This window comes from Furipterus horrens, unplaced genomic scaffold (genome assembly GCF_987537825.1).
Source record: "Furipterus horrens unplaced genomic scaffold, mFurHor1.1.pri manual_scaffold_6, whole genome shotgun sequence".
NCBI classification, from domain to species: Eukaryota; Metazoa; Chordata; class Mammalia; order Chiroptera; family Furipteridae; genus Furipterus; species Furipterus horrens.
Genome location: NW_028327176.1, coordinates 18,415,406 through 18,432,870, shown reverse-complemented (window position 1 = coordinate 18,432,870; position 17,465 = coordinate 18,415,406). Strand labels below are relative to the sequence as shown.

The following is a 17,465-nucleotide window of genomic DNA, read 5'->3' as shown; positions in this document are numbered from 1 at the left end:
GCCTCGGTCGGCGGGCGGCAGTAGCGCCCCCTTTCAGAGCCCCCTAGTTCCCACCCTGGCTCCCTCCGAGTCGGTCTGTCGTGCCTTCCCTCCCCATTCGCTCCCTCCTCCCCCGCCTCCCTCGTGTTCCTCTTGGGGTGCCGGGCACAGCCTCGGATTTCTCCCTCCCCGCAGCTCGAATCAGTTTCCCTCGCGGTGGCGGCGGCGGCGGCGGCAGCGCGGCAGCGGCTGCGGCGGGCGAGGCAGCGGCAGCGGCAGCGCGGGGACCACCTCAGCTGCCACCACCGCGCTAGTTCAGCTTGACCGCCCCTCAGCCCTTTCCTGCCGTGGGCGTGGCGCTTCCCCCACCCCTGCTCTCTTCTCTCGGAGGCTGGCGGGGCGCTTTGCAGGATCCCGCCGCCTCTGCACCGCGTTCCCGGGCTAGCGCTCCACCGAGCAAGGCGCTCTCCCCGGGACTCCTGCCCCGCCGACCCTGACCGCCAGGGGGTGCCCCAGGGGCGTAGCTCCACCTAGAGGAGAAGGCAAAGGGGACCATGCGGCGCCTTTCTCGTCGGCTGTTGTTGCCGGTCTTCGGGGTGCTCTGGATCACGGTGCTGCTGTTCTTCTGGGTAAACAAGAAGAAGTTGGAGGTGTCCACGGGACCTGAAGTGCAGACCCCCAAGGTACGGGCTTTGGCGGCGCTCCGGGCACGGGGCAGCGGTTTGCGGGAGGGCGCGCCGCTCGCGCGCTGGGTTTGCAGGCTCCCAGGAAGCCAGGGCGGGGGGGGGGGGGTCTGGGTTCTGTGAGCAGGTAACTGGGAACCGGATGCGGTTACAGAATTTCTGAATTTAAAAAAGCTCGGGGGCATCTACGGACTCGCAGTGCATGAAAGCGGGAGTGGGTGTGGGTAGTGGGCGCGCGTCGCGGGCAGAGAGGAGCTGTCAACTTGGGCAACGCGCCGGGGTCCCGGGGCGAAGGGGGCGCTGCAGATGAATGGCCCAGAGGGTGGCGGTCTGTGGACTTCTCGAGAGAGTCGCCGGTGTTTGGGGCGGGTGGCCGGGCCGGCCGGTGCTGGCGCCCGCGAGAAATCTGAGGGCTGCGCTGACCTCTTTCTTTCTGGGAGCTGCCAGGCCCAACCACCCGAGGCCAGAGGCCCGGGGTGCGCTTCGTGCGTGTGCTTCTCAGGCGGGCGCCCGGCAGCCTCCAAGGGCGGCTGCTCTGGTGCTCACCTGGCCTGTCGCCACCGTGCTTTGTAATTGTCCCCGAGCTCTTTAGCTGCATTGGAAATTGAACATCACTAAAAAGTCTGTAAAACAAACTCCTTGGTATTGGTGGGGAGTTGGGGAAATGAGAATTCGAGTGGCTTTTCAAACTCCTGCCCGGTTGGCTCAATGAACAGGCTCACTTTTACCTCTCATTTGAGCCCCCATTCCTCAGTCTGTCTCTTCCACAAACCTGGCCGTGGGACAGAGAAGGAGGCCTCTGGGTTTGCTGACCACGGGGGCAACACTTAGGAGCTGGGTTCAGAGCAGGCCTCCAGGGACTGGGGAAAAGCCCTTGGAAGAGCTTAAGCAGGAGAGTGAAAACAGGGGTGAATGGGGGAGAGGAGTCTCCCCAGTAAGTACAGTACAGAGGACGCCCAATTCGCCAGGTAACATAGTGGGAGCTTCTTCATAAGTAGTTGAATAAGTTGGGTGGTACTATCCTTATTTCATAGATTAGGAAGCAGACTCAGCTGTTGAGTACTTTGCGGTAAAGGGTCAGTCTACTGATTTGACCTCAGACCCCAGATATTGAGGATCTTTCTGCTATATCCAGGTGCTTCTCAGATCCCCTTTGAACTCAGTCTTTGGCACATATGTTTTAGAATCTTGCCAGTTCTCAGTTGCATTTCACAAGCTTTTTTTTTTCTTTTCTTTTTGGTAGGCCATATGCCATCACAATGGGTACAGAGATGCAAAACTTAACTCTGGGGTGGGATTTACTCATCACTGGACCTGCCATACAGAGTGGTGAGAGCCAAGAGGGTCTCAGTGCACTTGGTGCTGTAGGAGCCTGGGGACTTCTTGGAGGACTTAACAGAACTGAGTTGAGAAGGATGAACCGTAGGTCTGTCAGTGGGCAGGGCAGGCATTCCAGGTAGAGGTTAACTGCACCCAGCAGGCTCAGAGGAACGACACAGCACACTGTGTGAGTTTGGCATCATTGGGGCATAAAGCAGGTGGCAGACATCAGGGAAGAGACCGGGGGGGTGTATGTGGGTCCTGTCGGGCAGGACCTGTGGGTGATTGGGCGTCTTGGAGGGCTACTAAGCAGGAAATTGACAAGGTCAGACTTTTACCTTCAAACAGCCTTTAGAGCACGGGATCAGTTTTCTTACCTCAGACCTGCCCATAGATCTAGAGAGCTTTTCTCCTTTTTCCCTGGGGGGTTCTGCTCCTTGGGTGCAGCTAATGATGCCTGTGGGGACATGAACTCCCTTTGTTTTGATCGAACCTCAATTCCTCAAATTCACTTATTCTTAGTTTCCATCAGGGATCTGGGACAAGAGATATTCCTTCTTTGGGCACCTTGTCTTTCCTTATCTGCCTGCTCCCATCCTGGCATGTGCCAAACACACATCTATGGAACGAATGCAGCTATGTGCTAGGCTCTGTGCCAGGTTTGGGGGCTGCCCTTTGTGGGGGTGCTTTCACAAGTTTGTGGCTGAGGCAGAATTACAAACAAATGAATATATGGGTAGTGTTGGGAGTGGCCTAATAGCAAAGTCTGGACACAATGCTGTGCAGTCACAGAAGAGGAGGCTCCTAGTTTTGAGCACTTGCTCTTTGTCTTAACATCCTATTTTTTTCTTTCCTTCTTCTCTGAATCTTTTGTAACTACAAATTTTATACATTTTAAAAATCTTGATACCTTTTATTAGGTGTCCTTCTTTTTGTTAGTATATTTTTCCTTCCTGTTTTTCATCTGTATGTGACCATACATCTGCATAGATGTGTTGTGTATATTTGTGGATGTGTTTATATCTGGAGGATGAGCATCCTCTGTATCTTAGTGTGTATGTGTCTGAGAACAGAGGTGGAGAGACAAAGAGAGATCTTGTCTTAGGACCAGAACAATGTTATTCCCATGACATATCTATACAGTATAGGAAGTTTGCTCATCTTATCTGAAGAAGTGCAGTTGTATGTTAGAATCACCCGGAGAGCTGGTTTACCATACACATTTTGGAGGTTGTGATTCTGTGGGTTTGGGAGAAGGGCCTAGAATCAGTATCTTTACAAATGCTCCATGTGAGTTGGAAGCAGCCTACTGGTGGATGCTGTTCAGGACCTTGATGAAGAACACCAAGTGTGTGGACTTTATTATAGTTCCATTGGTCTGTAAACCCTGCCTGAATGATTTCATTCTCTTTGAGGTGCGGGTGGACCAAGCTTGTGTGAGAGTGTGCAATCATGTGAAGTAACAATAGCTAGCCTTTGTACAGTGCTTTCCAAATTCCCAAACTCCATTTTATATGTACTTATTATCTCTTTTAACCTTGACATCCACCACATAAAGCAGATGATACTTTTTTGCAGATAAGGTTGACTAATGAAGTTATACAACTGGCCCACGATAACAAGGTTATTATTAAGTGGCAGCATCAGGGACAAGGATGGAACAGGATTATTCTAGAATTGCCTACCCATGTGCTCCTTCCATGCCACTATGCTGCATGGACCACCTGGGTCTGCACTTGTCAATGATGGGGTTAGGGATGTGTATAGTATGTGCTCCCCAAACCACTTTCTAGCACTTTCATGCCTCATCCCTGGATACTTGCCTTTGGAGACCTGCGGGGTGTGTTGCTGTGACTTTCAAGGGAACCACTTCAGAGGGAAATCCTACACTGCCCTTGGAGGAGGCCCTCTGGGGCAGAGGAGGATCCTCTGGCTAGTCAGAGTACACCTGGTGGGGACAGTCCCGTGAGAGGTTTCACCCAAAAGCTGCAGATGGTTTTCTTTGGCTTAGAAATTATTTGCCAGGGCAGATATTGTTTTCTCAACAGTAGGAATTTGGTCATTTCCTGGGACATTTGTCTATTGCAGGAAAAAAAAAAAAAACTCAGTTTTTGAGTGAGTTCAGTACCTTAGGTTTTCCTAGGAAATGCCATGCAGAGAGCACTTGTCTTGGACATAGAAAGCCTAGGGGAACTCCCATCCTGCCTAGGCCTCTTCCCACTGTGGTGGAGGAGGGGTCAGCAGTGGCTCCCTTCCCTTCAGAATATTTGCAGGAGGCGGGAATGCCACTTGGAGAGGAGAGGGCTGTGTTAAGGGCTCCTGAGCTGGGGACCTCCCAAATTTTAGATTCCATGCAGCAAGTTGCCTTCACTAGGGTCTGCTACAGGTTCCAGCTCTGGACTTCTGGACTCCAGTCTCCTTTCTTCACAATGTTAGAAAACATCCTCATTCACCTAGTGATGGGATCTCCGAAGTGGGCCTGGTAATAAAATAAAACCTATGCCCAGTCACAAGCCACATGATGCAGAGAAGGCATGCTGTACTACTGATGAAGAAAATTAATTGAGTTTTTTTCCCACTTTGTTTCAAGAAAGGCTGGCTCTATTAATAGCTCAAATAAAGATTTTTTTTTTAGGTTTGACTTTCTCATGTTGATTCTATTCTTTTACCAGGTCCCCTACTCCAAAATTCAGCAAACTCTAATTCCTAATTGGAAATTATGTAACACGTCTGATGTTTTAATTCAAATTGCATTTTAGTGATAAATATGGTACCACTAAAAAAAATGCCTCCAAAATGTTTTAATTTCTTTGCTCCCCTGTCATTTGTTTGCCATTTGGAGACTTCTACAATAAATGACAGACTCAAAAAGAAAAAAAGAAAGAAAGAAAACCAGCAAATTTGTCTCTTATTTCCTACAACTAAATTTAGTCCAGGGGCTTAGGCTTTAATAAAAGAAAAAAAAAATTTTTTTTTTGAGGCCTGCGGGTACTTTTGGGGGAAGGTATTGCAAATGTAAAGGCTTTGAACAAAGTGCCTCGGGCCCATGTAAATGTTCTTGTGCTATACTAGGAATACAGCAAACACTAGGAGAAAAGAACTTGTCTTTCTGTAATATTCGCATACCACAAATGCCTTCAGTATATGACACTGTTATTTTATTCCCCATTTAGTAGATAATTTCTTCCATTAAAAAAATCATGAATTTTAGAGAACGACCCTATTAATCTGCTGACGCTCAGTGCATGCCTATTGGACTCTGTCCAGGGAATCTTGACTCTGGCATGACCAGAAGTAGCTCGTTATCAGAAACATGTTTATCCTTTCATTGGCTCCTGTGTCTGAGCCAGGCCCTGGGCTGTGTGTTCCCCTATAGCGGGTTCCTGAAGCAGGTGGCAGAATGGCCTAGCAGTGGCTGCTGTGTGAGGCTGGGAAATATGCAAGTAGGGGGTGGGGACCTCAGGTATTTAAGAAAGAGCATGTCTTTGCTTTCTAAATATCAACATGCTTTTTAAACAAACAAACCTGAGTTTACCCCTTCCCCCTCCCCATCCCATCAAGCTGGTGGGAATTTCTCCATCCTGGGTCATTTTTGGCCACTCAGGGTTGTATGCATGTCCTAGCTCCCTTTCCCAGCCAGCACTGTCCCCCATGTCCTGGTGGGAGGCCCCATCCCAGGGACCCACAGATCTATTTTAATGGAATCTCTTGGAGTCAGTCTGCGGAGCTCTCTCCCTCCCTAAACCCTCATTCCCCTAATTGGCCTGGTGCTTTTGGAAACAATGATTAGGAATCCCTCTCTCAAGTGTTCCTGGAGGCACAGAATGATACCTGCTCAAATCAGAGAAGACAAAGGAACAAAATCAGGAAGGAAAGAGAAATTAATGTCCCCGTCACAAGCCTCCCCAGTCTATCTAGGGACTACCCTTTATCAAGGCTGCTCCTCTGCTTGTATCATTTAAAAGTGTTAATTTCCACTCATCAGACGTCATTTATAAACTGAACAGGGACCGATCAAGGCTGCATTGGCTGATGCCCAGGGCCCAGGATTTCCATACAGCCTGTTCGCTTGCCATGTCACCTGCGATGTCTGCCTGCATCCCTCCCCACACCTGTCCCTTCACAGATTTCCCAAACAGCCTTATCCATTACCAGGCACCCAGGAGCACATTTTGAAGAACTGTGTTACTGTGCCCTTGTGTAGTTTCTAACGTACACAGTTTTGTCATGGTTCCAGCGCATCTCAAAGTCCCCCATGCATTTTTTTTTTTTTTTTGGAAAAGAATCTGAATTAGAAAACAGGAACAAATTCCCAGCTTCGCTCTTAGGGGGAGACTATGAATCCTGCCGTGACTTTCGCAATCCTGCCGTGACTTTCGCACATTCCACCCCAGAGAGCAGCATTCTAGACCTGCCATCTGTTTGGGGAAGTGAGCCTGGCTGTGCCCGTCCGTGCCCTCTGCAGCTGGCTGCTGGCTCTACCGCTTGCCTGAGCTGGGTGGTCTCAGCCTTCCTCCTCATATGGACCTCAGAGACTCACACTGCTCACTAGGGTCAAGGATAGAGAGCCTGACCCTCTCTTGGTCACCCCCATGGTGTTGTAATCAAGTGTGCTTTCACCTTCTGGGGTTTCTTATACAGGTGGCAGCTTGGGCACCTCTCTGGCATGGCAAATGCCAGGGACAACCCAGAACCTCTCTTCCAGCTCAGTGGCCTCAACTGTGAAATGGGAGCAGCGTGAGACAGCACTGCCTATCTCCCACTTGCCCTGCCAGCCGTCTGAGTCATTTGAGGTTACTTGTGAATAACTCTAAAGAGAGACCTCATGGCTATCAATAATTATACCACAGATACTCTGTGTCTGTTACTTATCTTTTAATTATTTTACCAGAAACGCTAGATTAACCAAAAAATAAATTAGTCTCTGAGTCCTCAGATGTTGAGCTGATTAAGAAAGAACCCTTTCGGGATACTTACGTGTGTGCCCACACGGATGCACGCACGTGCGCGCGCACGGATACCCCGGGGAATTCTGCAGAAGCTCCTGAAATTTGCTGGCTCTGGTATTTTGGAATTTCAGAATAAATGGCCTGATGTGACCTTCTGGGGCAGCAGTCTGCACTTGGCAGCAGCTGCTGCCATCACAGGACCTAATGAACACTAGGAAGCTGATAGGGAGAGAGAGGAAGAGATCTCTACGGTGTGAGAAATTTATGTGCCACCCAGGGGGTTCTCTTTCCTTCTGTTTTCTTTCCACGCGTCTCTCCTGTCTTCATCACGTTCCTCCTTATTCACATCCCCTGCCAAGCTTGTGGGGTCTAGAGCAGGGAGCCCCAGAGCACTTGGTCAGGAGCTCTAGGAAGAAGTCTGAAGGGACAGGAGCCCAGTATGTCCCTGCAGGCTCCAGCCAAGGTCAGGAGCAGCCGGCCTTGCTGCTGCTCTGGACACAAAGGCATGTCTCTCTGAAGGTGAAAAGTAGCTTCTCTGGGCCACTGAGCCATTCTGCTCAGAAGCCCTCAGACCAGCAGGAGCCTTTATTGTAGGAATTAAGGAGCCATTTGACCCGCCGCCTCCTGGGAGATGCTGATTTTCAAGCACAAAGTCTCTTCTACATACCATTTCCGGGAGACAAGATTAGGCACTTAAAAAAAAATTAAATTCTCCTCATGTCACTTGTCTTCTTAACTGTAAGCACTACAGAGATCTTTCAAGGAAATGCAGGGGAGAGAGACACACTCACATGCTCCTGCCTTGGATTTGAATATCAAGAGGAAGGAAATACCTCCAGCTGCCTCCTTTCTAATGATCCTGTTGTTTAAACCCAATTTGCATCTCATTCCAGGCCAGGAGAGAGTGGGAAACATCTATAGGAATGGAATGACCCCCTCATCTTGGCCAGCTCTCTTCCAAGAAGTGACTGTCCCTTTTCTCTGTCCTCACTAAGGTTTAGAAATTAGGATTTTCTTCCCTAGGGTCCGGGCTGAAGATTTATGTATCTTCTCTTGTTCCTTTGAGAACACTCTAATCATTCATCCTCCTCCTCCCAGCCACAGAGGCTGGTCCAATCAATATTTATGCGCCCATCGCTTGCAGCTGCAACATGCAGGGATAATGGACGCCCAATTCCTTGATGGCCATTGAAAAATTAGCTGGCGCCTGTATTTCAGGCTCATTGTTTTCTAGGATCTGGGGAGATCAGACTACGTGGTCCATGGATTAATTAAGCCAGCCAGATAATTGGCTGTTAATAGATGGACAGTTGATGGCTGCCAGCTGGGTGCTAAATTGACTCCGGTCCTTCTGGTGGGTCATGGTCCTCAGAAGAAGAGGGACAGGCCAAAAGACGCCGCTGACCAAAGGCGAATTGGGATCGGGAAGGTAAGAGGTAGTTTCTTTTCTCCACCACTTTGTGTGATGTTTTTAACGGTTTGCAAAGCAGTTTTCTTCACAATAAGCTCATTTGATCCTTCCTGCCACCCTGTATGTGGACTTTATTATTATTCTTGTTTTCTGAGGTCTGATGAGTCAGAGGTGATAAGGGGGAATACAGGCAAGCTTGCCTAACCAGTAAGTGGCTTTCGACTCACTCATTTGACTATAAAGCACGCGCTGTCTGTATTATGGCCACGCTCAACCTTCCTTTTCCAGGGGAAATGAAACCTATTTTATCTATGTCTATATTATATGCATATTTTCATGTGGACAGAAAGCGAGTGCTCTTGCTGAGAAATGGCTCCCTGCCTCTGTTGCAACACTGGAATTGCTTTTCTGCACGTTGAAGAGAACTGAGCAATGAATTAAGGGAAATACAGAGCCTGTCTCTGGAGGGCCACTGGGGGGCCAGGAGGACTTTAGGTTTTCCTCTAGGAAAGGCCGAGTTGAAACCACCTGCAGGCCTTAGAGAAATGCCCCACAGGACATGGCCTTCTGCTGTTGGAAGATGCTGGGCCAGAGTGGCAGACTTGGGGTCGCGAGGTGTAGTGGAGAGAGGCGCTCCCACCCACTCAGACCCGGGGTCTGCGCTGGCTCTGCCCTTCTGTGGTGAGCCCTGCTGGGCAGCCTCCTTGTCCTGCCTGGCCCCGGGGGTTTCACAGCAGGAAATGAAGCTGCTCAACTCTTAAGTCAACAGGATTGTGCAATTAACGTAGAAACTGTTGATTGGAATCCCCTTTGTGATGAATGTAGCCCTTACAGGATCAGAAGCAATTTCCCTCTAAGAGGAAAAATGTCATTTGAAGGAACTGAATGCAGCCTATTGGCAATGCAACGAGGCAGGTGTTGGGGGAACGACTCCAGGGATGTGTCTGGAGAACTATAGACACTCAGCATCCTCACCTGAGATCCTTCTTCCTTCACAATGACAGAGGGCGCTCTGCCCGGGCCGTGCTGTTGAGCCCTGAATGCCCATTGAGGACTGCTCAGTTCGGCCCATTTCCTGTAGGTGAACTGCTGGTTCTGCCCAGGACAGGGCACAGATGCTCCGTGGCTGTTTTCATGGTGAGGTGTGACTTATGTAGTTGCAGCTTGTGTATATGTTTAATCTTATGAAAGCATAAAATTCTTACAGAGGGAAAGGGGATTCTTTCATGTGGCACCTTGGTGTAAAACCCAACAACTAGTATTGAGCAAAACAGGTCTTTATTTACAATATTCCAACCTGGGGAGGGCAGTGAGCACTGCAGCTCAGAGCCCTGTTCTCCCGTGGGACCCAGCACTTCCCTTGCTCCCCCCCCCCCCAAAAAAGGCTAGAAGCCAAAAACATGCCCAGACGTTCCCCATCCCTTATCTGTCAGCTGTCTCCTTTAGGATCTGGGATACGATGTCATCAGCCTCCATATAACAGTCCAGGAAAACATGTACCATGTTGCACTGGATCACACATGGTTCTCTCTCTGCCCCTTCAAAGCCGCATGTATCTCTTCTTCTACGCCTTTGCAAACCGCATGGATCTCTCTCTCTTCCCTCTCTCCTCAAAAATGACTGCCACCTTATTTTTAAATCCCTGACCATGGCCTGTGATGCAGTGGGCACGGTAACCAGTTCTGACTGTTCACAGAACCCTGCCCAGGCCCCCTATGCTCTTTCCTCACCTTTCTATGGTCAAAACCCCTCCCATCTCCTTGGGGCCTTGAAAAACCCAAAACTATTTGCATAACTAAGACACTAGTTACCAGCCATAGATATGCAAAGGCATCTAGAAAGCTGCCCCCTTTTCTTCATTCCTCAACGGCAGGCTCTGGGGAGTTTTGGGGGGACCTGCTCTGTAACAAAATCAAGAGGCTGCTAATGTCTTCCCAGATATTTTATCTGCAATTCGGGTAAACTACCGGAGGGGTCGTGTTCCCTGGCCTGAATGACAGTCAGGCTCTACTGCAAGATCCACAGCAGAAACATGACTTTTCCACTCTTGTCCGCTTCCACTGATAATGCAACATTAAAGGGGACTGTATTTTTAAAGAGTGTGCAGGGGGTGAGAAGGAAAGACGAGTAAACCTAGACAACTGATATTTTCCCTCTCCACTTGGAGGCCCTGATGGTTTTCTAATTACTTGCTCAGTTCTGGATCGGATCAACTCTCTAGAATCCTCCCTTGTCTCTTGTTAAATGAGATTGTGGTTTTTGCTGTTTTCTTAAAACTGAGCATATCTTTTTTGGAAAACTTCTTGGTGGAGTCTACTAAAGCTGAACATATGTAAATGATCTTGCAATTCACTCCCAGCTACCAACCCAGCAGACATGCATATGTAGTCCAGTGAATGTCATGCACTGGAATTGGAGTTGGCAAACTTTTTCTTCAAAGGGTTTTTAGGTTTTACAGTTTCTGTTGTAAGTAGTCGGCTCTGCTGTTGGGGAGGGAAAGATGGCATGAGAAGGAATGAGTGGCTGTGTTCCAAGAAAGCTTTATTTATGGACACTAAAATTTGAATTTTACATATTCTCATGTCTCATGAAATATTATTTTTCTTTTGGCATTATTTTCAAATATTTATAAGTGTAAAATCCATTCTTAGTTTGCAGGGTGTACTAGAGCAAGTGGCAGGCCAGATTGGGCCCGAGGGCTGTGGGATTCCCTTTATATGAGGACAGGCAAAAACTAAGCTATGGTGTTAGAAGTAGGTTTCGTGGTGATTCCTGGTTGGGATTAGTGATTAGAAGGGAGCAGGGGGGCTTTTGGGGGGAGCTGGCACCGTTCAGTTTCTTAATCTGGGTGCTAGTTACTCAGATGTATTCACTTTGTGAAAATTCATTGAAGACATGCTCTTTTCTGTTTGTACAATATATTCCACTCTAATTAAAAGTTCAAAAAGCAGACGTCTGAACTGTGTGTGGCTTCTGACTCCAGGTTTTAGCACCTCATTTGGGGTTAAAGTGTAGCAGTTTTCATTCTTTTTATAGCCACTGGTTTCTGTTTTCTAATAAGAGTCTTTGAAGAAAGGTCTGATATGTCTTTCCAATTTCCCAGATCTTATTTCCTTTTATAGGCAGGGAGACATTTAACAACTGCTGTGGTTAAAAAGTACAAGTATGGTGATGAGTGTTAACCCTTCCGTTGCTGGATCACAGGAAGATTGGGGAGGCTCCAGGACAGGGCAGGGGCAGAGGGAAGGCCTTCAGGACAGTGGGACCTGTGTGCAGGACTTCACCTAGTTCAGCTGCCCCCATAGTGAGTCTGGGCTGAAATCTACCTATGCTTGTAGGTAAGAGGTGGAGGCTTAATTGCAGAGAATGGAATTATATGGCACAAGGGCCTGGCTTGTAGAAGACCAGCTTTTATTTTTTTTGCAGCTGGGGGGAAAGAAAAGCAGAGAACTAACAATCAGACCCCCTAGTAAGTGTCAGGTGCCTGCTGTGTATTTCGGTTGGTCATCTATTCTCCATAACAACCCTGAGCAGTAGGCGTTATTCACTGTTTTTCACATGAGGAACATCAAGGCTCAGGGAAGTTGAGTGACTTTCCCAAGGTCATTCTGCTCATCCCTGGAGGAGCTGGCTTCCCAACCAGATCTGTCTGGCCCCAGAGCCTCCCTCTTTTCTCTAACCCCATGCTTCCTTCTCTCTCCTCACAGTCACACCGAATCTGGTCTCTTGAAAGTGATGGCCTGAATATATTTTTCCCTGAGCAACCAGCTTTTATAGCCCTCCTGTATTCTGCTTCCCAGAATTGCACACACTTGTTTAGACCAGAGCTGTTGAATGAAATAGTTTTATATCAGCAGCTATCTCTTCAAGGACAAGCCTTTTTAAAACTATAGTCAAAGAGAAAACTTTATAGCATTTTCAAAGAGAAATATATTGGGCTTTCAGCACTATTTGACATCCCTTGTGAATACTTCTCTCCTTCAGGCGACTAGAAATGTTTCTGGTCCCAGGGTTAAATTTTTTTTTAAAAAGTCTCCATGGCATCGCATTCTGGGGAGAGTTAAGGTGCTTTAGGCACACCGCAAGACTGACTCCAGAGGGGACAATGAGGAATTGATCCACAGCTGCAGAAATGCAAAGGCTATAGTGGATGGTAAACACTCCCCACATCACCATTCAGAGAGGAATAGTCTTGTATCTATTATAGCATAATAGCACCAATTATTTGGTTGTTTGTGCTGAGGAGTTGAAAGCTATCATATGCTGGGAAAATACTCAGCATGGAGCAGTAATTATGGATCAGCTGATGATAAAGGATGCATTGGATTGACTGCTAATTAGATTATTAGCAACAAAAACAAATACCTGCTATTAACCATAAATAAGCTGCATATATGGTATTTTCTACTTTTTAATGCATGTTTCTTTTTGTAATGTGCCATTTTCTTTCTTCTTTTTCTGTGCCAGGACTTCCCATGCTCCCCAGTCATATTAAGCATATTTGTTTATTGAGCTGTAATCAAGCCATTTTCGTGTTTCCTTCCCGTCTCAAAAGGGACTGAGAGAGCTGACGTGTACTGACTGCCACATGTCAGGCCCTCTGTGACGTGTGTTAGGTCTTCTCAGGGAAGGAGTCAAGGCTATTCCAGAGCAGATCCAGGTCTTTCCGTGGGCACAGAATCTTTGTTAAGGGCAAATGATGGTAGGGTTTTCCTGGTGACACTGGTGTTGAGAGTTAACTGGTAAAGGAATGAACTGTTGCTTTTTTCATGGCACTTTGAGGTTAGATCCTTTTTATTCTGGATGCAAGGAGGATGGGATGGGCGCTTGGGTGCCTCAGGTGACTGGCACCAAAGTGGTCCTCTTCCTACAAGTAGGTTGACTGTGCCCCCAGCAGAGTGAGACCCCAGCTGTCTTCCTGCCCAGGGGCTATGAGCTCTGGGAGTAAGACCATCTGGGAGAGCACTTGGAAGCTCCCTGGAGAGAGAGAAGCCAGCATGATCTAGGGACACCTCTGGTCATGACCTTGATAAGTGATGTAAGTGACTGTTTGTGGCTACCATTACATGCCAGGAGTATATGTACAGAGGAGAAGTGTCCGTGGGGAGAGGGGCATATGGCTGCCTTCTGAGAGAAATGCCAGGTGCTTATGTGTGTTAAGTAATTCATTCTTTACAGCCACCTTGTGAGGTAGGCAGGCTGAGAGTTTGCTAGTGCTTGCCAGTGTTCAAGGACGGCACCTCTCTGATTAAACAGCACCTGAGCCATACAGGTTGTCAAAATGTTGTCTGATGAATATTATCTCTGGATGACGATTTGATGATCCTTTATTTTACCATCGTGGAACTTGAGGTTCATAAACGTCCAATAATTTGCCCAAGTCTGTTGAGCTAATTAGTGGCAGAACTAAGACAGGTCTGTGTGATGCTGGAGCCCATGCTGGGGTGCCACTGGGTCATTGGCACGTGAGAAAGATGGTAAGCTCCTTGAAGGAGTTTTTCCCTGTGCATGGCTACCCAGTGTGGGGAGACAGAGTGGGGTCCAGCTTATCAGTTCATCCAGAAACTGATGTGGGCATTGCTGTGTGGGAAGCCCTGTGCAGGAGGTGCCTGGCCTGGGTTCTGCTCTCCTTGCCCAGGGTGAATTCTGGGGAGTGGTGGAGTATGGAGCAGCAGCTGGCCCCTGGCCGCTTCTGTCTTTAGAACTCTGTCCCCCTCTTGGATTTTATCCCTAGAGAGATATAACTGTGCCACTAGGATATCTATTTAATGGAGAAAGGGACTGCAAGATGGATTGAAGTATGGTTTCTCTTTTGAGTCAAAGTGGAAAGTAAGGTTGAGGGGATGGAGAGAGTCTTTGCACAGTTCATGGGATAAAAGTTTGAGACAATTGCTTTTGAATTTCCTAGGCGTTGTTCTGCAAGGTTGAATCTCTGCCCCTGATCATGCCACTCTTCTGTTAGCTCAGAAAACTGTGGTTGAAGTTTAATCTCATCCAGAAAGCTGTTTCACTGTAACACAGGGACCTGTTATTCCACTGGGCCTTTTATTAGAAGAAGAAGGATTTCAGGCAGTCTAGTTTAAAGTCATTTCAGTGATTTTCGAAGAAGTATATTTGCTGGAATCCACTTGTCCCCAAAGTGCCTGCTGTTTGTAAAGTGTAGCGCTAGTGGAAGAATTACAGGAAAGGAAAACCAACTTCAGAATAGAAAATAGGCTGACTGAGCGGCAGACTTTAATTAGTGTGTGTGTGGCGGGGCGGGGCGGGGCTATTGCCGATTCTGTACTATTTGGAGCATCCTAGGCCATGGTCAGCCCATGGCACATCCAGACCCCTTCCTCCTGTGGTTTATGTGTGGCTTGTGAACGAAGAATAATTTTTTTTCTATTTTTAATGAAAACTACATGAAATTCAAATTTCACTGTCCACAAATGAAGTTTTACAGGAACACAGTCCTGCTCATTCCTTTAGGTATTGTCTGTGGCTGCTTTCACGCTACTGTGGCAGAGTTGAATAGTGGCAATCGAGACTAGCTGGTCTACACATTTTAGCTGGCCCTTTTTAGAAAAAGTTTGCTAACTCCTGCCCTAGACCGTTGCTTCTCAAAGTGTACCTTCCCTTCCCACCCCTAGTCCTCATACCCTGGTGCTGGCTTCCTTCCCCAAGGAAACTGTCCATCCCAGGACCTTCCCTTTTCCTCTCCTGTCACTTCTACAGCTGGTCTCACTCATCATAACATCCAGGCAACAGGCACTAAATTAAAAAGCAAGTTGAGAAGCCCCTCTCCCAGTTCAAGCTCCTCCCTCTCTTCCTCCGGCAGCCCCCAAGTAAAGCCAATGTCCATGGGGAAGTTGTTTTTTTTCTTCTTTAAACAGTCAATACCTGACTATTTAATCTGGGGCACTGGCCTCTTTTCCCTTAGATCGTTGAATTAAGAAATGACAACAGCCAACACAGCAATAGCTATCTTGTGTGAATGAATCAAAATTATACTTATTTGTTTTGGTCAGGTCAGCAGAAAAGATAATATATTTTTGGGTGTGCTGTAGAATTTTAGTAATTGCTTTATGTGTGTCATGAGATGAAAAAGGTTGAAAGTCACTGTTCTACAGAATGGGTGTGACATTTTGTTCAATCATTTCCTTTTGATGGACCTCCAACTTGCCTCTTACTCCTTGTCACTACACACAGTGCTGCAGCACATATCTATGTACACACGCTTTTACATGTTGGTGCTCTTCTATAGAATAGATGTTGAGGAGTGGGAATTCTGAGTCAAAGGGAGTCACACACACACACACACACACACACACACACACACACACACACATTAAGACTGCTTTTAAAACAGTGTAGTATTCCACATTTCTATTAACAAAGCATGAGAGTACTCTTTCCCCAACATCTCCTTTAGCACAAATTTGTCATTTGCATTTTGCCAATTAAAGGGTATAAAATGGAATCCTATTGTAATTTTATATTCCTCTCTGACTACCGGAGTGGTCCTCCTATGTTTATTGTCCTTAAAGGAACTGCTCTTTTGTGAAGTGTGCATTCATAACCTCTGCCCACTTTTCCCCTGGGCTGTTTATCTTTTTGTTGTCAATTTTAAGAGCTTTTTCTATGTTATAGATAGCTCTTTATTGGTCATAGATAATGCAGTTTTTTCCTAATCAGTTGTTACACCGTTGACTTTGTTTATGATATATATTGCCATGTAATTTTTTTGTGTAGTTTTATATAGTTAAATGTGTCTTTTAAGAAATATCTAATGAGTGTTGTGTCTTATTAAAAAGATCTTCTTAACTGCTAGGTTGTATATAAAACATCCTAAATTTTTTCTTCTTTATGACTTTAAAAACACTTTTAAATCTTAACTTCATCTGGGTTTTATTTTTATGTCTAGTTTGACATAGGAATTTAACTCCATTTTGTTCCAAATGGATAGTTATTTTTGTTAAAGCCATTAATTAAATAAACCATCTTTTCCTCCAGTAGTTGAAATACCATCTTTGTCATATATTTATTTCCCATGAAAAATTGGGTTTTAGTTCTGAAAGCTCCATTCAATTCTATTGGCCTATTTATCTCTCACTATGCCTATATCATATGTTTTATTAGAATTTTCTTATTAAACCTAGTAATTACTTCTTAATTAGTCCATTGGTTTTATTAGGTACAAAATCATATCATTATCAAAATGAATTAAAATTTTCTCATCTTTTGAGTATTAATCTTATTTTATTATCTTGTCACATTCAGAGAACATTCAAGGTGAAATACAATGGCAACATAGGACTATTTCTTGACTTTGATGCAATAGCTGTAGTGTTTTACTATTTACTGTTCACTTTTATGAAATATTCTTTATAATATTTTGGTAGTTTTCCTTCAAGTTTTTATTAGACATTATTTAGGATTTTATCATATTTTGATTGAATCATAGATATATATTTTCTCTTTTATTGATGCAGTGAATTATTTTGATTTCCATATTTTTGAACCAACCTTGTATTCCTGTTATAGTTTATTGTTACTAATGCTTCTGTATTTTATCTGTTGTAATTTATTTGAAATTTTAACATCTATATTCATGAATTAGATTGATTTATAGTTATTTGGTACTCATTAGAGTTTAGATGTAAGCACATACTACTACCATTATTAGGGAAAATGAATGAATTAGGGAGTTTTTTTTTTAAACGTGGGAGTAGTTTAAATAACTTTAGTATATCTGTTCTTCAATGGCCACTTAAAACTCCACCCTGAAATTACTGGTCCTATTGACTTTCTCCAGTGGTAGCTAGCCCTTGGCTATCTTAAATACCTATTTTTATTTTACAATCTAATCTGATAATGTTTATATCCTAATATGAATATTCAGCATATCATAATTAGTAAAAAATTGATATATTGAATACTTACTATTTATTTTCCTTTATTTTTATCTTTTTTAAATTATCTTTCCTAGTTTGGCCAATTACTATGTCAACTCCTCTTTTATTTTTTATTTTTTAGTAAAGTTGACTGTCTTACTATAACATCAACACTTTTATCTTCCTTTTCAGGACATTTAAATAGCCATATCTATAAAAACAAGATATCAACAATTTAAAAAACCTT

The 17,465-nt window shown here is 45.5% G+C and overlaps 1 protein-coding gene across 1 annotated transcript in view; it reads left to right on the top strand.

The window, feature by feature from the left end:
• Positions 1-244: 244 nt before the first annotated feature.
• The window catches only part of GALNT14 (polypeptide N-acetylgalactosaminyltransferase 14), a 187,409-nt gene continuing 170,188 nt past the window's right edge, over positions 245-17,465 (top strand). Inside the window, exon 1 of the mRNA XM_090280203.1 lies at positions 245-662. Within this exon, the coding sequence (XP_090136329.1) occupies positions 534-662 (129 nt within the window). The 5' untranslated portion in view covers positions 245-533. The remainder of the gene's footprint in view (positions 663-17,465) is intronic.